Source organism: Mus caroli, unplaced genomic scaffold (genome assembly GCF_978045245.1).
Source record: "Mus caroli unplaced genomic scaffold, Mus_caroli_1 scaffold_12, whole genome shotgun sequence".
Lineage (NCBI taxonomy): Eukaryota > Metazoa > Chordata > Mammalia > Rodentia > Muridae > Mus > Mus caroli.
Genome location: NW_028227267.1, coordinates 26,528,784 through 26,552,257, shown reverse-complemented (window position 1 = coordinate 26,552,257; position 23,474 = coordinate 26,528,784). Strand labels below are relative to the sequence as shown.

Below are 23,474 nucleotides of genomic sequence, written 5' to 3'. Positions count from 1 at the left end.
GAGGTTCGCGCCCGAGCCTCGATGTGTCCAATCCCGGAGACTGCCACGAGCCTGCGCGCTGCTGTCCTATCCTGAGCTGGTGTAAGCCTGGTCAGAAAGGACCGTACTTCCCCTGCTGGTCATCTGAGGAACTTCAGCGCCCACCTTGAGTCCTGCAGTTAAGTTTCCTGCAGCCTGGGCATTTCCCTCTCAGGCCAGGCTCCTAAACGCAAATGTGAGAGCAGTCTCTAAGCCGCCTGCTGAATCCCAAGGGAGTGAGATGGGGAACCCTCCTTTTATATTTTATATTTTAAGACGAGAGCAACGCAGACAGATTAGTCCAAAAGGAATCCCTAGTCTTTGCCAGAATAGGAAGTCAATCAGTTGAAACAGTTTCAACTAGATTGCTCAGAGAACAAGAACTCAAGACGTAGACATTGCCCTAAAGTATGAAGCTAGAATAACTTGTCTTGACAAGAATAACTCTATCCATTTAGTCCAGTCCCCTTGAAATTATGACAAGATGTGTATGCTGCACTGAGCCCCAACTTTTCATGTTTGTCCAAGAAGAAAGCCACACATCTGAGCTGCTATGTAGCTTGATAGCAAGAGCTACCCTTTATTTAGGGATGGAGCAGTGTGCTTCCTGTTCCGGGCTTCAAGGATAGGAGACACCCTCTCTTCATTGGTAATCTTTCTAAGCCTTGTGTTTCACTAACTGTAAGTAGCATGTAGCATCTTACTGGTCTGACCATAAGCAAAGTCATCACTTTGTTTCCAGAGAACAGGTCACATCAAGAAACATTCCAACTTTTGTCTCAGTGGTTCAAAGGAGACAGCATTATGGATGTTGGCTGATGCAAGGAACAGAAGCCACGGTTCCTCTATGCTTACACCACCCCCATCTTCCCTTTCTGCTTCTAACACCACTATCTCCCCCTTGGTCCTGCAGAAAGTAGGGATGGATGCCCTTATGGGCCAGACAATGATCCCAAAACAGAGTCTGAAAAACCTGGTGACCAAAGTTCCTCTTCTCATTGACCCAGAACTTAACCTCACAGGGCTTCCTACCACATTGCCAACCCCTTGCTTCATGATGCAGGCCTGGTCCTACTCTCCAGCCCACCAGCCCAGGTCTCAGCTTTGCATATCTGGTTCCATTCTTCCACAGCCCCATTCAGCTTGGCAGACAAATGTATCTGGTGGTCCTGGGCCTGCTGTTCCTCAGTTCCCACCAGTCTATTATTTTTGATGCTATAAGAAAACACCTGAGGCTGAGTACAGTAGACTCCACCCATGGGAATACTTTTCAACAGCCCCCGTAGATGCCTGAAATCACGGATGGTAACAGACCCGTATTATATACTCTTCTTGCCACATATATATATAAACACTAGGAAGCTTAATTTATGAAGAAAATACAGTAAGATATGCTTAACAGTATTCATAATAAGTAGAAATTTTTAAATAATTTATTGTAATAAAACTACCACCATCCTACTCTTGCATTCTGTAGCCATTATTAAATGAGAGTTATTGGAACAAAGTACTGAGATATCATGAAAGTCTCTCAGAAAACCAAGAAGGGTATTGATTGGCCAATGAGTGGGTACCATATGCTGGATGGATACAGTTGATAGAATTATTCATGGTTCAGGCATATGGACTAGAAGAAGTTGGGCTTTTACCATACTGAGAATTTTAATGCTAAACCGATAAATTATTTGGAAAGATTTTCCATTAAACGTTTTTAGACCACAGTTGACCACAGGTAACTAAAACTTAAAAAAAAAAAATCAAAACTGTGGATAATGAAGGGTCTCTGTGATTTACCAAGTGTCTTAGTAAGGGTTTTACTGCTGTGCACAGACACCATAAGAAAGGCAACTCTTATAAGGACAATATGAGGTTCAGGCCATTATCATCAAGGCAGGAGCATGGAGCACCCAGGCAGGCATGATGCAGGAAGAGCTAAGAGTTATACATCTTGCTTAGAAGGTAAACAGAAGACTGGCTTCCAGGCAGCTAGGATGAGGGTCTTAAAGCCCATACCCACAGCGACACACTCCCTCAACCAAGGCCACACCTATTCTAACAAAGCTACACCTTCAAATAGTGCAACTCCCTGGGCCAAGCATATTCAAACCACCACATTCTATTCCCTGGCCCCATAGGCTTGGTCAAACATATGAGTCTATGGGGGCCATACCTAAACATAACATGATGCAGAAATGTATTTAGAGCAACTTCCAATGTTCCTAATAGTCTATAGCAGTCTTTTTTTTTTTAATGTCTATAGCAGTCTTAACAATGTTAAAAGTCCAAAGTCCTAAGACTCTTCTAAGATTCATCTAATCATTTCCAAAGCAAGACAAAAAAAACTATCTGGGCAAACTCCAAACTCTCATTCTCCATGTCTGATTTCAAGGCAGTCTTCAGATCTCCAACTCCTTTTGCATCTTCGTTGACTACATCAAATTTCTTTCTCCTGGCCTGGTTTCACTCCCTGTTGGCAGCTTTCCTTGGCAGAGCTCTGGCATCTTTAACATCTTGAGGGTTATCTTCATCCAAGTCATCTTCAATTTACAGTTTCTTGTTCCAATGTCTGTGATCCACACATGATCTTCTGGCCTCCTCCAAAGGGCTTAGGTCACATCTTCAGTTTTGCTCTCTGTAGAACTCTAAGCTCTAATTAACTCCACTCCACTACCACTGCTATTCTTGGTGTTCATCTTATGGTACTGGCATCTCCAATACACTGGGATCTTCTACTGCAGCCAGGCTTCACCAATATCCTTTCATAGGCACTGTTCATAATGCCAAGCCACAACTTCTTTGCATGATTCCTTCAGTCCTGAACTATCAACTACAACTGAGACTATACCTTCGCCAATGGCCTTCTCTGGCTGCTCACAGTGCCAAGCCTCAACTGATTTTCATGACCCCTTCATACCTTCAAAACCAGTACCACACTGGGTGGGTAATTCTTACACATTATCAAGTCCAGCTGCAGCATGAGGCATACCCTTGGCTATCTCTGGAACACAGCTTCTTTGTGTCCCAAAGAAAACACTTCCCAGATTTCACCTCAGTGATGCAGGTCTCTTCTTAATCACATCTAATTTCTTAGGTCCAGCTAACCAGTAACAATTGTTCTAGTAGTTCCTTCTATTTTTGACTCTAAAGCCAGAGCCCCATGGCTGAAGCTACTGAGTTCTGCTGCTTGCTGGAGCTGGAAGATGGCCCATTGTTCTATTGCATTATCACCAGCTTTCTGTGTTCCAACTCCTTCACTGCCTAACCTTGGATGTTCTGGAACTTGTTCTGTAGATTGACCTTGAACTTAGAGACCTGCATAGTTCTGTCACCTGAATGCTAAAATCAAAGATGTGGACTTAAGCTTTTCTCTACTTGGAACTTGCTCTATACCAGACTGGCCTTGAACTCAGAGACCTGCTTGCTTCTGTCTCCTGGGATTGAAAGTATGTACCACCATGTTTGGACCTAAACTTAGCTGGGTGGGATATTGTCCCGTTGTCACCACTCCCTTAATCTGTTTTTCTCCTTGAATTTAGGATTCAGCTCCATTTCATTTCCTGGTGCCCCTTTATTATTTGAACCATACATTTTATGTTTTTCCTTTCTCAGATTGCTCCTTTTCATTAAAGCTCTTCATAAGAGTAGACTTTAGTATCCATACAACAGAATTTATACCAGCTTGTTTTGAGACTTCCTTTGTCAAAGCAATTAATCTAAATCTCTTCACCTTAGTTAGTCTCAGGCAGATTCTTCAGACAGTAGCAAAAAGCAGCCATGTTCTTTACCAAAATATCACAAAAACAGTTTTGAGGCCACGTACTAGCATTTTTCTCCATTGAAACTCCTTGGGCCAGCAGGACTGCACAGTTCAAATCATCTTCCATATTCTTACTAGGAATTAAGCTCCACTTAAAGTTTTTAATGGCTTTACAAATCCAAAGTCCCAAAATTCACATTCTTCCAAACAAAAACTTGGTCAGGCCTGTCACAGCAATACACCAGTCCCTGGTACCGAATTCTGTTTTAGTTAGGATTTTACTGCTGTGAACAGACACTATGACCAAGGCAACTCTTCTAAAGAACAACATTTAATTGGGGCTGGCTTACAGGTTCAGAGTTTCAGTCCATTAACATCAAGAAGGGAGAATGGAAGCATCCAGGCAGGCATGGCACTAATGGAGCTGAGAGTTCAACATTTTCATCTGAAGGCTTCTAGCAGAATACTGCTTCCAGGCAACTAGGATGAGGGTCTTAAAGTCCACATCCACAGTGACACACTTACTTCAACAAGACCACACCTACTCTAACAAGGCCACACCTCCAAATAATGGATCCCCCTGGGCCAAGCATATTCAAACCACCACACAAAGAATGCCAATTTTTTTCTTATAGTTCTAGAGAATGGGAAGTCCAAAATCAGGGAGCCAGAACCTGGCAAGAGCCTTTGTACTGTGTCCTTCAGAAAAGAAAACACTGTTTCACCATCTTGCAGAAGACAGAAAGGATGAAGAAGGAAAGGGACCAACCCCCCTCCCCTGTTCCATCAGTTCTACCCATGAGGATCCTACCCAAGGTCCCAAATCAGTCAATTCCAGCATGGGGATTTTTACTTTGATTGAGGGATCTTGGTTGGTTGATTGGGAACAAACCTTCAGAACACCACACTGGGGAGGTTGAGCTGGAAGACAGCAGTCACCTGTCCAAGGAGGCAGTTGGGCTTCTGGCATACCAGGCTTTGCCATCTCTGCTGCTAATCTGAGTACCCCGACTCCTGTCGGAATGTCCCCTAAAGACTAAGCAATATCTACTGTCTGCTGAGCTGGAATTCATCTATTCACCCCTTACAAGGGCAAGACCTGGTTGCTAAGATGGCCTCTCATTCCAAGCTATGGGTTAGAAAGGACCCTAGTAGGTACCCAGACCCAGAACCTCAGGATCCTATGTTATTTTTATTTTGCCTGTAAAATATTTTATGTAATAGTCATACATGCATAGGGCTATGAACCTTTCCCTGCTCTGCTCTCCAACAATTTCTCCTTTATTCCTCTCATCATATTTTCCTCTCAATTTCATGTGCTCACTTTTGTATCTCTTGAACACCCACTGAGTACATTTAGTGCTCTTAATAATCTTATTGGTATAGACCTATATACCTGTAGCATGAGTAGTCTCTGAGGGTCCTCATTCTTGAAGAAAACTGACTGCCCCTCCACCACAGCCATAAGTTGCCAATATCCTTCATGCAACCCATGTATGGTGGGATTTTGGCTGGCCTGATCTTGTGCAGATCTTATGTGGGCAGTCACAGCCTCTGTGATTTTATGTGCATAAAAGCACTGTCGTTTCCAGAAAATACTGATTTGCTACAGAAATCTATTTCCTCTGACTCTCACAATATTTCCACCCCTCTTTCTAGATGATCCCTAAGCCTTGATGGCAGGTAGTATGACATAGATGTCTGTGGGTCCACATTCTACCCTGCCACTGGGGTATGGAACACAGCCACTGAGAAAGCGAAATGCATGGAGTGTTTGACTGTTTCTCCCTGTACCATTTGGGTGCTGGACTTTAGGGAAGTGCTGAGACACTGCTCAGGGGGTAGGAAAACACAGTCTAAGATGGGGGAGGCTGAAGTTGGAGTTCCCTGACTCTCAGACACCCAGTCACTGCTGGGGTGTCACAGGAACAAAGGATGGGGGAGCCATGAGCCTATGAAGAGGCCGGAACCATTGGAGGCCCATGGGCTGAGGATGACAATGAACCCAGGCCAGGGAAATGGGGAACTCCAGCTTGAGCTCATTGGTGAAGGTAGTAGCAGTTGTCTAGAAGTGCAGAGAGGCCTTCTAAGACTGCAACTCTGTAAGCAAAAGCCTTCTCCATGCTCCCCATGAAGAGTAAAAAAATACTGACTGCCCTAAGGACATGGGCCCCGGCCCCCTGCCAGATGGCCTAATTACCTGGAACTTTTGAAAAAAACAACCACAGAATGTTTCAATGTCCCAGGTGCCTTGAAGCAAACATCCGCCCCTAGATTTCCCCTATTTCCTCCCCGATTCTCCCCCTAGTCTGTGGTTTTTGACTTTATAAGCCTGCTGAAAAATAGGGTCGGGGTCGAACTCCTCTACCCCTGCGTGGTGTATGAGTCTCGGCCCCAGCATGCTGGTTTGAGCTCTTGTCCCGTATTCTCGCTGTTAATAAACTTCCTCGTGTGATTACAGCAAGTTCAGTCTCAGTGTCTTGCTGGATGCGCACTATTCCCCGAGACTTGATTGAGGGTCTTCCTTCGGGGGTCCTTCACCCACAGTAGTTTCAATGGAAGACAGTCTATGTTTATCCATAGCTTTTATTGACTGTTCATCGTGGCAAACAGATGTATATCAACTCATTAGAGTGGACTAGAGATTAATACCTTTTGCAGGGAGAAATGTCCAGGAAGGGAAGCTTATTGGCTAAATTCCCAGGGCCTCTGGGTACCTCATTAGCATGGAGAACTCCGTTCTGGGCCTATTTCCTTGTGTGGGAAGTGTCACATTTCCTTATGTGGGAAGTGTGGTATATACTCCAGGCCAGGAATCTAGCAGGGAGCAGGGAGGCACCTCGGGTGGGTGAGAGGAAACCCGAGAGCCTGAGTGCTGATGTCTCAGATCCTCTCTACCTTACCAATTTTCCTGGCAGGGTTCATTGTCCCACAAATGTCCCATTTAGAGCTAAGCACTCCAAAGTTACTTATTCTCTGCATGTGACCAGTTGTGGTCTCTGTATTTATTGCCATATAATGAGGAATGAGAGATACACTAATCTATGGCTATAAAGATAAAAACTTACGGATCTGTTGGGTCCAATTTGGCCTTGGTTTGGGCCTTGAGGACAAACCTGAGCCTGGCTGGATTTTCAAGACCTGTTATTCACTTGAGAATGACTCAGCACGACCTACTGACCTGAATGAGACTGCCTCTGCCTAGCTACCACTGATGTATCAATTTCTTATAGGCCCCGTGAGATCACCCCACACCCCTCATCATCTCACTCCACCCCATACGTCATCTCACCCCATACTTCTATCCCCATCTCCTTGCACTGTCTATATAAGAAAATTGCTGCCACATTAAAGCGAGTTCCTGCTTTTATAAGACTCCCGACCTGGTGTGTTTCTTTTGGGCCATCAATACTTGCCATCCCGCTCAGCCCAGAACAGACCGGGTTAGACCAGGTTCTTTCCTCCCACCTGGACCTGCCTGCAAAGAGCCGACAACTATGTCCATTCAGCAGAACAATAGAACTAAATTAGATATAAGGAAGGAAACCTAATTGGATTTAAAGTCTGTATCACACGATGAAACCTATGCCTGGGCCAAATTTCCATAGCTGGCATAGTTCTTCATAGTCTCCAAGGCCCATGCTTAAACTCAAGGTCAGAGTTTTCCAGAGCTTGGATCCTTGAAAAGCAGGTAATAAAAAAACAAGAAATACTGACACAAACCTGAGGATGGTGATAAACACTGCTAACACCAGCATTCAGGAATCCTATGCAGGAAGATCAAGAGTTTGTAGCCGCAGAGGCAGGCAGAGGCAGGCGGATTTCTGAGTTCGAGGCCAGCCTGGTCTACAAAGTGAGTTCCAGGACAGCCAGAGCTACACAGAGAAACCCTGTCTCAAAAAACCACAAAAAAAAAAAAGAGTTTGTAGCCAAGCTGGGGAAGAGATTCGCTGATAAAGTACATTCCGTAAAAGTATGAGGACCTAGGTTCAGATCCCCAGAAGGGAAGTGAGAAGCTGGACACAGTGGCACATGTTTAAAATACTAACACTAGGGGTGGCTGTGGAACTGGCAGATCCTTAAAGCTCATAGTGAAACTCCTGATCTCAAATAAATAAACAAACAAACAAATGAATCAACAAAAATAAATGAATGAATAAATACATGAATAAATATGGAACGTGATCTAACACCTTCTTCTACCTTTTATACATGTCCACATACATGTTCTGAACAGCCACACACATGTGGGAACATCTACATTAATAATTACATACAACATATATCATACACACACCTCACCTCACAAAACACACAGGCACACGTGCGCACACACACACACACACACAGTGTGGGAAAGAATGTGTCTTAGTTAGGGTTTTACTGCCGTGAACAGACAACATGACCAAGGCAACTCTTATAAAGGACAGCATTTTAATTGGGACTGGCTTAAGGTTCAGTCCATTATCATCAAGGTGAGAATGTGGCAACATCCAGACAGACTTGGTACAGGAGGGAGCTGAGAGTTCTATATCTTCATCTCAAAGCCACTAGGAGAAGACTGGCTTCCAGGCAGCTAGGATGAGGGTCTTAGAGCCCACACCCATCGTGACACACTTCCACCAACAAAGCCACATCTACTAATAGTGTCATTCCCTAGGCCAAACATATTCAAACCACCACAGTGTATGTGTGTGTGTGTTTGTGTTTGTGAGAGAGAGAGAGAGAGAGAGAGAGAGAGAGAGAGAGAGAGAGAGAGAGAGAGAGAGGATGAGACTGTGACTCAGGCAGGCTAGGCTACATAGTGAATCCCAGATCCCAGTGTGGGAGCCTGTCATAGGAGAAGAAATGGGAAAAGAGAAACAGTGTGACAGAAACAGAATAATCCCCTGAGTGACATTTACCATCCACAGCACCCCTGGTGCAAGCCTCTGCTTGGCTGCTCAGTTTATTTTGGGATGGAATTCTTCACAGCCAGAACTAAATATGAGATGATGAGAACCATGAGCTTAAAAGAAGCTGTGTGGCTTCTCTGTGTGCTGCTTTCTTCCTGCCCGGCTTTGAGACACTTGCCATAAAAGACTCTATAAAAATAAATTGAGCGAAGTCTAATCTCAATAAAAGTCCCAGCGGAGACTGAAAACCATTTTATTTAAAGAACAGAAGGACATGCACTTCCCTCGCCATGGATTCCTGGATGCCTAGTCCCTGAGCCTGGCAGATGGCAGATACCCCATGAATATAAAAGGATGGTTCCACTAGGTGGCGACTAACCCATCTACAGCTTCAATGTACCCAGTGCTCTGCAAGTGGAAGCTCAAGGAGGGAAACCGTGGGCTTTGCCTGGAGATTGCCACATGAGGGCCTGCCACAAACTCTTGCATATCCACACCCAGTTCTACATATTAACTATAAAATAATGGTACCCCACAAAGCTAAATGCACAATGCCAGGTTCTGATAGACACTCTGGACTCAGGGCTTTCGGTCCTATGAGTTACTACTTGGTCAGAGCCGAGCCTTATGCTTTATAGAGGGAATACAGATGTGGCCAATTTATTGTCTATTATTATTTAAACTTAACAGGGTGCAACTTCTTTTTGTTATTTTTCAGTGTCTCCTTTCTCCTTACACACATGCCCGACCCACAAAACTCAGGTTCTGGCACCTCTGCACTTGTTCAGCAGGTCACTGAGTTGAGTAAAAGATACTCATGGGTTTCTCAGGTATCACCCTGCAGGAAATCACATCTAACTTTATCACACATGGCCTCCACCCGCTGTGGTAATCACTCACCACGAGGTCTCCAGCAGCCACTGCAGGGCAGAGCTCCTAGATATTTGGCTCAGAAGCTCAGTCATATAGTCCCAAAGACCTGCGTTCTCTCCATCTCCCTGCTCTGGCCTTCATAACTCTGATTTCATTTGTCTGACTCTTAACATTAGTTCTACTCTTCAGGTCCTGGGAAGGCCATCAGAATTTACCCAGTGGGGTGCATAAGTAACTACTTGTAAATTGCTTCTATAGATTTCATAGAGGAATGTTTCTAAAACACCCACTCCTCCAAATACCTACATGTTCCCTGAATTAAATACAGTGGTTCATTCTATCACTACCAAGAGGCATTTCTCTGAGGGCTGCCAGCCAGGCATACCCAACAGAAAGAAGAATGTCATGATGCTGAAAAGACCATTTATAGTCTATTCTATCCCTAGTCAGAGCACACTGGCATAGAGAGTAGAAGCAGAAAGAATTTGGAGCCTGTTAATCTTGAACAACTTCTTATCAAAAAGGAGGGTCATGGGTCAGTCAGCCACAGGTGAGTCTAAAATAAGCAGAGGATTACAGCATCCATCATTCCTGCTCCTGCTCCTGCTCCTCCGATGGCCCTCAGTTGTGCCTACTTATCCTCACCTCCAGGCTTCTACTGTTGCTCTACAGTTGATCAGTGTGTGCAGCACACCTATCTCTAGATTCCTTCCTACACAGTCTCTGGTAGATAAAACCATGGCTCTTGTTTCTTTGAGGCCTTAGTAACCAGATTCTCTGCAAGAGCACAACACAGCCTCACCTCTATGATACTCTGCATCTTGGGAAACCTCAAATCCTGAGTGTGTAGAACCAAACTTATCACCAAATAGATTATTCTTCAATAGTCCCTGCGTTAGTCAGCTTTCTGTTACTGTAGCAAAATGTCTAAGACTATCTGCTTCAAAAAGAGGAAAGGTTTATTTAGACTCTCACTTTGGGAGGTTTCAGTCCCTTGTCATTTGGTCTGACTGTATTTGGGCCTGTCTTCCTTATGCCAATTGTTTCTCTACTGCATAAAGCAGATTACTCTCTCCAATATGAATTCTCTAACAAACAGCAACTGAGAATCCAAGCTTCTTCACTCATCATCCACCCCACCCACTGGCTCCTCCTCTACCTCAACTTTCCACTGCCCCATGCCCTATAACACATGACTCATTCAAGGGTCACCCCTCCGGTGGGGGTAGAGAACTTCTTTTAAGTTTAAAATGTACCTGTTGTTTATATGATGGTTTGTGTACCATCATTCTGGCACCAAAGCTGTGGTTATAATACTATTTCATGTGTTCATATTTCATCTCCTCCATAGCAAGCAGGACCCCCATAGATATCCATACCCACATTCATCATCATCTCCTTAGCCTATGTACTGAGTGCTCAAAATATATATATATATGTCAAGATATATATATATATATGTCATATATATATGTCAAGATGAAACAGATACTGGTTTTCCAATATTCTTTTGGTTCCTTTTATCTCCATGATTGCATTCTGCAACAGAGCTCATTTAATACAGAGAAAGAATTTCTTTAGATAATTTTAATTTGTGAAAAACTGCTACAAGTACCACAGTATTATGTAGACAGGCTGGTGAGCAGTCATAGGCAACGCAGATGCAATCGGCCGATGCAGCTGACCTGCTTTGCCCTTGGGCTATAGATCTGTAGCTTTCTTTCTTCAGGACCCATTCGGACAGAATATGGGGACAGCCATGGAGTAGTTCAAGTAGAGTTTGGAATTTCCTCACTTCGTTTAATTAAACCTTTTTGTTTTAAAATAAACAACACAGAGGATCCTCTCTGCCCAGTTTGCCCAAATGGTAGCATCTTGCAAAACTGTGATACAATACCACAATGATGGTTGGGTTGTAACCCATCCATCTTGATCAGATCCTCTCTGATTTTTTTTTACTCATGTATGCTAAATGCCATATAATTTTCTCATCACAGAGATGCACACACTCACTATAATACCACAGTCAATATTACAGGGTAGTTCCATCATTGTGGGGATGATCCCCCGTTGCCCTCTCTCAACACACGCCTTCCCACTCCCCTCTCTATCCTCCTTAACTTCCATCTCCCTTTTCTAGAGTGTTGTCATTTAAAGAATCTTGTCCAAATGGCATCAGACTTTTTACTGTCTTTTGTCTTACTCAGCATTAAGTTTTTGGAGTTCCATCCACCTGGTTGCGTGTACTAATGGTCCATTCATTTTTATATGGGTTATCAATCTTTGGCCATTTGTTTGTTGAAAGGCACAGGGTTTTTTTCTGGTTTTGTGCTATTACTAATAAAGCTACCATGAATAATTATATAAATGTAAACTTTAATTTCTCTGGGATAAACTCTAATGTGCAGTTTCTGAATCCTGTGGTCAATACATGTTTAGTTTTCTAGGGTGTTTTCCAGGTGTTCCTGGATTAGGTTTCTAACTTAGTCTTAGCAGCAGTGTAGAGGCAGTGCAGTTTTTCTACATCCTCGCTAGCTTTGGGTGTTGTGTGTCTGACTTTATTTTGCCATGCAGATACATGTGTAAATATATAACTTTAGTTTACAACTCATGGAATTCAGCATATTTTCATTGTTAATATGAATCTGTCCAGTGCCTGCAGAGAAATGTCTACTAATAACATGTCAATTTTCTATTTGGATTTCATTTTTACTGTGGAGTTTTGAGAGCTCCTTTTATATGCGAGGTACTGGCTCCTCTGCTGAGTTTACAGCTCCCTCCTTTCGTGTTGAGACGCATCTTCAATCCTTTCACCACAGTCTTTACAGGGGAAATGTTTCAAGTTTTTATTTTATAGATCATTGAACATAAGATCTCTCTGTCAAGTCCTAGGTCTCAAGGAGTTTTTTCCTTTTCTAAAACTTTTATCCTTTTGGAGTTACATTTAAGTCCATGACTTGTTTTATACAAATATGAAGTTTAGAGTAACTTTCATTGCTATCTCCATACTTGTACTAAAAATTATTCTTTCTCTATTGAATTTCTTCTGTACTTCTGTCAAAAAAAAATCCATGGAGAATATGCTTGTGAGTCTATTTCTGGGCTCTGCATTCTGTCTCATGGATCTGTGTATATCTACATAGCTATATAGCAAACCTTAACTTTGGGTACAGTGCCTTCTCCCACTTCATTCTCCTTTTAAAAGAGACTTTTATCTATTCTAGAGCCTGTACTTTAATATAAATATCAGAATACAGTTTCTTCAGAGAATTATATTATGGACATGTAACAAAATTGATTGTAGAATAAAATTATCATGCCAAGATTATGACAGGAACTGCAGTAAACATACAAAATAATTTTGGGAGACTTTGTTATCTTTATGCCATTGAATGAGTTAACCCACTTTACACTCTATTGAGGGCTGAATATGCATATACTTCAGCAATTTCCAGCATGTATGAGAGCCTGAAAACTAGTTTTGGCAAGGATGAGAGGGGCAAGATAAATCTGGGTCAGTTGTCCCCAAATCTGGCCACATAACCAATCTCCTGTCTGGTAAAAGTAGGTGCCTCTGGGTATCATCCAGCTCTAGTGACCCAGGACCTCTAAGGATGAGGAGAGCGAGTGAGTTCTGGACCTCGAGCATAGTCAGGTCTATAAGGTTCTGTGTAGAGAAGTATGCAGATGGGTGAAGAGTGCCAGGACTTACTGTTCTCATACTGCCTCTGACAGTCAGCAATCAAAAGCTACAACTAAACCTTAAAGGCAAGTGAATAGTTTTTCATGAAGAGTGGCTCAACACGGACATACGTACCTGCATAGCGGGGCCCTGCCCCACAGGGAAGAAGACTATTTATTTGGTTGTGCATCTTCCCATTCTTTTCCGAGTATGCAAGAAACAACCAGAGCTCAGCAGACTGATAAATGTTATTATTTAGTCGTTTTATTGCATAGTTCATTAATTCTCCAAACCCAGGGCCTATAAAACTATGCAGCAGCACGTGGAGTTCTAACAGTCTGAAGCAAGGGCTTCTCAGATTGCTGGAAATTTCTTTCCCGTAAGCGGCAGAACGAGCCTTTATAGCAGAACACCACCTATAACAAGCACATGCTCATTACGTTATTAGGTTGTCCCCATTTCCCTGATGTGACCTTGTCGCTGCTATGTGGTCTCCATTATACAGGGTCACGCTAATGACTTACACTATGGCCCAACAGGCCTATTTCTTCCAAGTATGTATTAATTCTACTAGTTTTCATGTTTTTTAATGGTGGCAATTACATATCAACATCAAGTAATGTTAACTCTACTGCACTTTACTTTCTATGTGATGAGAACCAGGCTTGAGGATCAAAAGAGGAGAAATAATTTAAAAAGAACACATGACTATTTGGAGCTAAAGGAAGAACATAGAAAAATCAATACAGAAAGATATTTCCCCTGTGACCTTTGAGCCAAGCCCCTGCCAGATGTTTTCCAGGACACTGAGACACTTGGATAAGCACAGAGTCCTTTGACCAATGAGGAATCAACAGTTAAACCAGACTGTGGCATCCATCTTGTAAATGGTGCCCCAGTGTAGCACCCAGATACTTTCCCTGCTCCAGCTCATCTCACCTAAAGAAATTAGTTCCCAGTTTATGTCATGAGGGGAACCCCACTCCATACACACACGCACACACACACACACACACACACACACACACACACACACAAATTTGCTTGACTTAAACTTCAGAACTGAAGAGGAAGTTGTAGCTCCTAATGATGATGAGCCTCAGAAGTAACAGGCACAAACTCTTAGAAGTTAGCACTTCACAGCTAGCCCAGGAGCTCCACCCCAGCCCATTGTCTTGACGATGCTTCTTTCAGGGTAGCAGAGCAAGCAAGTACATTTTCTAGACGAAAATCAGCTGAGGGCTCTTCCACCAAAAGGATGTCCATGCTGACACCCTCAGGGTTCTGCCTCAAGAGGCTGTCTCGCTGAGCGTGTCCACCTGAAAGAGTAAGCAGCTTTTAGCAGGTAGCTCACTGTATGAACAGAAACTGCTCTAAATCTCATAATTTAGTCCTTTCTTACAGTCGCCCTCGACTGTGGTTTGGTGATGTTATTGTTACTGTTGGTGGTGATTTGGGGTGGGGCAGCTGGTGTAGGGTCTTGTCTTTTTTTTTTTTCTTCACAAAAGAAAAATACTTGCTGTAAATGTTGAGGAGGGGTAAAGGGTGGGGGAGTGAGGGGTGAGGGAGTGTGGAGTGATCGTCTCAGAGAATTTTAGTAAAGGGTGGGGGAGTGAGGGGTGAGGGAGTGTGGAGTGATCGTCTCAGAGAATTTTAGTAAAGGGTGGGGGAGTGAGGGGTGAGGGAGTGTGGAGTGATCATCTCAGAGAATTTTAGTAAAGGGTGGGGGAGTGAGGGGTGAGGGAGTGTGGAGTGATCATCTCAGAGAATTTTAGTGTACTGCTCTCTTAGATGATATTCAGTAAAACAGCTTGTGTGCATACACTTTATTTGGGGTGAACTAAGGCTATATATGAACCTTGGAGAGTGGGAAGGAATTTTCAGAGTGAATGTAAATCATTGGCTGAAGCTTAGGTACTGGGAATGCCTCATTTGCATGGAATTTGCATTCCGGGAATCCAAGGTATTTGCTGGGCAGGTTCTTTTTAGGAAAGAGGAAGCTGAACTTGTAGCTTTGTCAAGGAATACTTGACTTTCCTCAGGTAGAGGGTGTAGTGGTAGAGTTCCCCAGATAAGGAGAGGAAGAGAAGAGGAAGCTGTCAGAAAAGAGAGTCCATTTTGGGTTGAGCTCAGAGGAGCTATCCTGACATGGTAGTCTGGAACCTTAAATAGCATGGTTTCCTCACACCTCCCACTGAAATGCCCTGCTCTCTCTCTTTCTCTTTCTCTCTCTCTCTCTCTCTCTCTCTCTCTCTCTCTCTCTCTCTCTCTCTCTCTCTCTGTGTGTGTGTGTGTGTGTGTGTGTGTGCGTGTGTGTGTGTGTGTGTGTGTGTGTGTGTGTGTGTGGAGCCAGTTCTGGGAATCCTGGTAGGAATCTCAGAGCATTTCATATGCACTGAAACTTGGGGTCCTTACCTGAGCCTCTGTGGGTACCCACAGATTGTTCAGCCTTCTTCCAACTCTCTGGCCCCACTGAACTCAATTAGATGAACATTCTCCATCCATAAGCCTCTCGACAGTGGTTTCACAGTTCTGCAAACTCATGTGTGTCCTCAATTCATGTCAGGATGTCTGATTCCCTAGAAATGTATGTGAACTGCCTTCAAAGCCTCAGAATCCCCCTAGTAGCAGGCTGTCTATTTCAGATAAGAATGGGACTTTTAGCATCGTATTCAATTTTCAAAGTCCCATCTCCATCTCTGCTTGCCTGCCATTGTCCTTTGAGGCTCCAGTTCAAGCATTTGTGATGGTTAAACATACTTTTACACAGCCAGAGAAAGGCATTCCAGGCTGGGACACATTGGGACCAAACTGAACAGTGTCTTAACTAGGCCAGGATCTTGCAAAATGAACACCTAATAGCTTTTGGTACATCTTGGAAATAGGGAGAAACTATCAAGGAAAGTTTCTTGAATATTCTGTACTGTTTTGGGTTGTTGTTGTTGTTGTTGCTGTTGTTGCCGTTGTTTGTACATTGGCTCTGTGCACGTGGTAGAACTTTATGCAGGTATTGATTGATTACACATTATTCTCCTCTTACTCCCAATAAATCTGACAGTTCATGATGTATTTAATCCTCTGTTAGCTTTGTCAGCCCTCAGCCTTAATGGAAGGGGGCCTTTGCATTAGTAGTTTTTATTTTATTTTATCTTTTTTTTTTGTTGTTGTTTTTTTTTTTTTTTAGATAGGCTCTCATGTAGCTCAGACTGGCCTCTGACCTTCTATGTAGCTGAGGGTGCCCTTGCTTTTCTGATTCCCTGTCTTTGTACTGAGATTACAAATGTGAGCTGCCATGCCTAATGCTCTGATGCATATGCAGCCACAATGGCTCTACAAGCAGCATCCAGGAGCATGATGCCTGGAGTGGTCTCTGAAGGACATGCAGTCCAAGAGCAGGTGGTTGCAGAAGTTAGCCCTTGATGTGCTGATTCCCCTAAGAGCTGAGCCTGAGGAGAGAAGGTGTGCCTGCCTATGTGCTGGAGGCAGCAGAGGGTGCATTGAACATGTGGGCCTAGGAGCAGGGAGAGAATGAAGGCTTGAGTTCTACCTCTGTGCTTTAGTCACTGTAGAGCCCTAGAGAAGCCTTGGATTTAGCATCTGAAACAGCCTCCAATTGGTAAGGTAGTCTTTATGGAAAGGGAACCACAGTAAGCACTCAGAAGAAATGGTTTCCGGATGATACCCAAGGGCCATCCCTCCAGCACACATGAGCCTTAAGAAGCCTCATCTCACACGGAGTGTGACACCCACCTGAGCACCTCATCCCTATCCATGGGCTCGTCCAGGTCCTCCCAGTCACTCTCGCTCCCTTGGGATTCTTCTGGAAGTGAAGACTTTAGGAGAGCACCCAGAGAACAGAACTGAGGCAGAGGAATAGTCTCTGAATCTGCCTCCAGACACTCTTCACAGGGCAGCTGGCCTGCGGATGTGGAGGTGAGGGTCAGGTATTCTTCATAGTCCTCGGTGAGAGAAGAGCTTTCAGGTAGAAAGCATGTGGCACCATCAGCACCATCCCTGTCCAATTCAAGACTGGAAAACAAAAACCTATGTGTCTTCCAGTCTGCATCGGAAATTTCTGGCCCATCTTCTCCATGTCTCTTCGGACCTTCATCCTGGTTTATCACCTAAGACCCAGCCAGGTTCAAACAGCTCCTACCAAAGGACGCCCTTGGTACCAGGATGCAAACAGCAAATATAATATGGTCCCTGAAATGGTGAGACTCCAAAACTAATGAAAACAAGAACATCTCAGAACTATTATAGTGTGGGTAGCAAGCAGAGGTGACTGTATTACTCTTTGGAGCCCATGGAGGAGCTGCTCAAGGGTACAGACCTGCAGGCAAAGCTATGAGCTGGGACCAGTTCTAGGACCTGCTATTTACACTGAGATTCTGGATAGGTTTATTCTTCTCTGTGATCCTAACCTTCTTATCTGAAACAGTGGGAAGTAGAGCAATTGGTAGGGTTGTTAGAATGTTTAAATTAAATGATTGCTTTACATCACATGCTTTCTAGAACTCCTGACACAGGCTAAGGTTTCCATTGGTGAGATGCTGTTTTTATGACTCTGATGTTCTGAACTATTTTGGCAGACAGATTAGAGGGAAAGAGCCCAAGGAGAGAAGGAACAGCCTTCAAAGCACTTTGTGCAAATACCAGGTCCTTTTCTAAGCACTGATAAAACGTGTGTGTTTAGAGAGGCAGCTAGCTGGAGTGACATTTATTCCCCATGTCAAAAGAAGGACCCAGGAGGCAGAGGACTGGTGAGACTCATTATCTGGCGATGCACACACAGATGCAAGAGAAAGATTCAGACTTCCTGGGAGGATCCAAGTTAGCCATGCATGCCTTGGATGCGAAAGAGTAGTCCTGCAGACAGTGGGGTGCTCTGTGCGGCACCGCAGACGTGCAGAGAGGCAGTCAGAAAATGTCTGTTGCTAATCTGGTTAGAGAGGATGAGAAGGAAAATCTAAGAGAAAAGGACAGAGATTTAGTTGTTGTTGTTTTAACCAAATAAATGGGTCCTCATTTCTCTGCCTCTTCCCCCACACCAGATCAATGAGTTAGTTCTGTTACCCACTTCCATCCCTCTCCCCTTTCCTGTAATGGGCCCTTTCACTTAAAAATCAACTCTAGAATACCCTAATAGTTACAAACCCACAAACAGCTGACAGTATGTACCCCAGCTGAGTTTTGCTGTGAAGAGGCATTATTTTCATCCCTAAAAGATAGCTATAGGATCTGTATAAAAATGCATTTCATGTGAATATATGCGTGCTTCTATATAAAAATAAATGATTCTACTAAGGCTATAAAACAGTTTAGAAATTGTCAAGTGTTTGGGAGGGATATTGATTTAAAATTGTAATAAATATGATCAAATTGTATATAAATTATGTTTTCTTATAAGCATAGTGAGGGAACACCAAGGAGTTATAACACAAAGCAAGAAAAGCCAGGCACAGTACAGGCAGACACAGGAGGCCCTGAGAGTGCAGAACACAGATGCCTGTGGGCCAGTGGAGCTGGCCTGGCTGGCTAAGCTGTGTCTTCACCATCAGCCCCTTCCCCACTTTCAAGGAATACCTCTAGCTTTGATGTGAGACTTAGCCAAAAAGAAAGTGATCTACTCCTACAGCAAAAGAACAGACAGTGTTGAACACCCAGTAGTGGTACCCAAACACAATGAGACTTGATGTGATTGTCACCCTATGTCCAAACTCTAGCAAGTGGTCTTGTGTAGCAATGTATCCTCAGCCATAGGTAGGCAATCCAACCCTTCCCTGACAATGTTCTATGAGAGCTACAAGGTATAGATGAGAACAAGGAAAGGCAATCTAATCTGTGTTTGCTTGGGTGCTGGCAGTCTTCTGGCATTAAGAAGGAGCCACCTGGCAGATAGTTAAGTTCTGGCAGATTTCTGGGGATTTCAATCGATGGGGCTTGTCCTTTCACAAGAAACTGTCCAAGAAGGAGTAAGACCTCATTGTAGTGCTAAGTTCCTACTGTGTACCAGGTACTGAACTGCCCTGTTTCTTCTGACTTGCACAGTAGCCTGGGAATCGGGGTGATCATTTACAGCTGGGAAGCCCTCAACTGAGGAAAGACGACTCTCCAGGCACAAGCACCAGCAAGTGGTAACACTGACTCTGCAAACTACCCGCTCCACAGTTTGTGCCTTTTCCCCTAACTGCAGAGCATGTGACCCATCGAGGCCAGAATCAAAGGGCCGGTTTAGCTGGAACAGCCACCTCGGACCTGCGGGTGCTCCTAAGGAGTCCACAGAGAACTTCACTACCACTTTTGAACACTAACTGGGACCCTACTCACAAGTTGGTGACCCTTCCTTTAGTGATTCCTGGTACACGCTACCCTTTTAATTTTTTGGATATAGTGGCCCTGAGTGCATGAACTGAGCTAATGACTGTCCTGTTGAAGAGGGGTGGCCATGCTCTGTGTCCTTTCGGGGAGGAGAAGCATTCTTAAATGAAAATAAGAAAACGAGGCAAAAGAAAAACCAGGAAACATGGGCTGGGGCGGGGGGAGAACATTGCCATCCCCGGGAATTTCATGTAATCAAGAGCAAAGGAGCATGTGGGCCCAGAGGGGACAGCACAAAGGGTGTGGCTGCCCATGGTCACAAGGGCCATGGGGACAAAAGTGCAGGGGAAAAAAATAAAATAAAAAGTGGTAACCACGGCAACTGAGGATCAAAAGCCTCACTAGAATGCTTTGGACAAACCTAAAGGACTCTAAGTGACCCTCAAAAGGGCAACAACCTCCAAGAATGACAGGTTTGGAGCATATGGTATACCCTTGTAAGTAAGCCAAACTTAATCTGATTCAGAAAAACAAACAAACAAACAAACACTAAAATAAAATGATTCTCTTGTACAAATGTCCTATCCCTTGCCAAGAAGCTATTGGCTTTTCATTGCTGCTAGGCGAGGAAAAGTCAGTTTTCTTTAATGGAATGACACTTTCGTGTATTGATCACAATCTAGGGCCGGCCACACATCCAGGAGTAGTCAGCCAATACAAATTAGACTCTGAGGTTTGGGCATTGTTTGTTGTTTGAGAGGCAAGGGATGAAGTTGTGTGGGTAAGGAGAGCGCTTCGGGAGGATCTGAGGAGTTGGGGTAGGATGAATACAATCAAAATATATTACATGAAATTTTCAAAGTGTAAATAAAAATATTATTTTCTAAAAATGAATAATAATAAGATAAAAGGAAATGGGGTTAGTATTTGCAAGTAACAAATATGAAAAGGTAAACTTCACCACAACATAAGGGAGTGTTGTCTGACCAACAGGGGTGTGGTGAGAAATGGTCACAAGGAGCGAGTTATGTAGATGAACCCTGGAAACAGTCAGGGAGCCCTTCCTGCAGGATGCGTGCTACTGTGTGGAGGATGAGCTTAAAAGTTGACCATTTTTATATGAAGCCTGCTATGATGTGATATCATGAATGAAGCACAGATGGCCTGTGCTAATTAAAAGTTAAAAATGTTTTTCTTAACTATTGATGAGTTAAAGCCATCATGTAAACCTAGATCTAACTAGACTTGCACTGAAACCCAAAAAATCCCAGAAGTCAAAAATCCCTTTTCAAACTCCCTGATAACAAAACTTTTAGACATCTAGGGATGCCAAGATGGTTCGGCAGGTGGGAGGGCTTGCTGCCAAACGTGATGGCCTGAGTTTGAGCGCACGGAAGGAAGTTATTCTCCTGAGGGTTCCTGTGGCTTCTCCACATTCTCTAGAGTTTTTACATTCAACACACACATATACATATACATACATTCATGTTTTTAAAACCTTTAGAAATCTAAACAAATGGCATTATGCCTATAAGAAAAGGGAATTCTAATGTGTCCCACAAAAGCATACTAAAGGCTGGCCTTGGGTGAATCTCTACCTTCTTCCCTTAATCACTTCATCAAGTCCATCATATGATGCCCAGGATTCCATTGTAAGGAGCTATAACTGTAACATTGTAAGGAACTGTAAGTGTAACATTGTAAGAAACTAACTTAACTGTAACATTGTAACATTGTAAGGAACTTAACTGCAACATTGTAAGGACCATTGACTAGAAAATGAGAATTAGGAATGGATGTGCTTGCCCATGTTGTTTCTATTTTGCAAAAGTTGGGTTTTGTTTGGTTTGTATAGCATTCTTTAAAAAAAATTGTATCTGGATGCCTTTAGGTACAATAATCATGGCCGCTATTTGCAACAGTTCTCCCAGAGCCCAGCTGTAACATTCTGTCTCCATACAGTAGTCTCTTACTATCTGTCTAAGATGGGTTCTGGGATTCCCTCCAGATACCAGAATCCTCAGATGCTGGAACTCCCTATATAAGAGGTAGTACATGCTTGGGTATCAGCCACAGACCTCCTATTGTAAATATCAACTCATTTCTAGATAATTTATAATAACAATACAATGAGAATGGTTTATAGATAGTTGTTAGACTATATTGCTTAGAAAACAATAGCCCAAACACCTGTATATGTACAGTAGAAATGCATTTTCTAATATTTTTAATTGAACATCACATTTGGCAGCAAGCCCTCCCACCTGCCGAACCATCTCGGCATCCCTAGATGTCTAAAGTTTTGTTATCAGGGAGTTTGAAAAGGGATTTTGACTTCTGGGTTTTTCTGGGTTTAAGTGCAAGTCTAGTTAGATCTAGGTGTGTTGGTAAGACACACAAGTAGAGAACGCATTAGCACAGAGGATTAAGCACATTGTGCCACCTGTTGGTCCCCATAAGTCTGCTCTTGTCACTCTGTTATAATAACCAGGAAAGAGAGTCATTGAATCCCAACAGCTCAAACACAAATTACTATTCCTGGTTGTTACCCTGTTCATGTCCATACATTAAGTTAACAAATGCCAAACATCAGAAACATACCCCTCCTCTGAATTGCTCCTTCTCCCCCCTCTCCCTGATCCTGACAAGAATAGATATATAGATACATAGATATACACATATATACATATATATATTCAGTATATATACATATATACATATATATTCAGTATATATATATATATATACATATATATACTGAAAAGTATTTTAACAACGAGAATAAGAATTAAAACTAGAAATTTGGTGTAGGCACCAAACTGCAGACTAAATAAAAAATAGTCATTACAATGAAAGCTTCATCCTAGTTTTGAAGCTGGAAATACACTTTCATGTAGTGTTGATAATAAAGTTTTATGTCATCAGTAGAAATGAGGATATGCACAAGGTCTCTCTTTGTACCACAGCAACTGAAGAGGGGGGGCATAGGGGTGCAGAACACACACTGTGTGCTGGGAGGAAACACGAGGCCATCAGTAGACTTTAGGACATACAGAGGATGACTGTCACCTGAGTGGAGTTTGCTTTTCCCCAAAGGTCACAGGGAAGGTTGTAGAAACTCCAACAACAGGCTTCTATTGTTTCTTACTCCCCTCAAAACCCTGAAACAGGGCTGGGCAGAATAAGCCTCTCTATGGTAAGTGATTACTTGATTGTAATCAGCTGGCAATGTAGTGCACACAGTTTACAACGTGGCTGCAAGCATGGCACTTCTTACCTTCCCAGTCTCCTGATATCACACACAGAATAGCAGTTTTGTCTCATATCCTTTTCCAAAGAGGTGGCCAGTGCTGGTGTCTCTGGTTCTGGGTGGAGTTTACATACATGAGGGTGGGACTCCATAGGATGCATCCAGGACTTGGCCCAGGGCCTCTCTTTTTCTCTGTCCCCCTTCACCTGTCTAACATCCTTGAAGGAAGACTCTGGCCTGGGACTCAGACCTTCACCTGCGTCCAGAGAGGTACTGTCCCTCCAGTTGTCTTCTTGATCCAGGCTGGGGCTCTGCTCTGATCCAGCACAGGTTGCCATGGTGAGTCTTTGATCTCCTGATAGTTCAGGGGTCTATTGAGGAAATGTGAATGGTTACAAGCACTGTCTCACTCCCTGAAGAAACTCTAAAAATGGTTTAAGAAATAGAAAGGTTTGGGCTGAAGAGATGGCACTGTGGATAACAGCCAATACTATTCTTGCTGAGGACAGAGTTTGGTTCTCAGCATCCACACCAGGCAGCTGTCAGTCACCTGTAACTCCAGATCCAGAGTGTCTGGTGCCCTTGCTGACCTGTGTAGGCACCTGCACTCATGCACATACCCACATATATGTTTTAAATTAAAATGTTTTTTAAAGAAATCAGAAGATTTTTCCAGCT

At 43.3% G+C, this 23,474-nt stretch overlaps 1 protein-coding gene across 2 annotated transcripts in view; it reads right to left on the bottom strand.

Annotated features, from left to right (window-relative positions):
• Window positions 1-13,471: 13,471 nt before the first annotated feature.
• The window catches only part of Frmpd2 (FERM and PDZ domain containing 2), a 101,379-nt gene continuing 91,376 nt past the window's right edge, over window positions 13,472-23,474 (bottom strand). For both annotated transcript variants that reach the window (XM_085828920.1, XM_085828921.1), the window contains exons 28-30: window positions 22,824-23,167; window positions 16,976-17,254; window positions 13,472-14,544 (exon numbers count right to left, since the gene is read on the bottom strand). In XM_085828920.1, coding sequence (XP_085685046.1) covers window positions 14,502-14,544; window positions 16,976-17,254; window positions 22,824-23,167 — 666 coding nt within the window. In that variant the 3' untranslated portion in view covers window positions 13,472-14,501. The remainder of the gene's footprint in view (window positions 14,545-16,975; window positions 17,255-22,823; window positions 23,168-23,474) is intronic.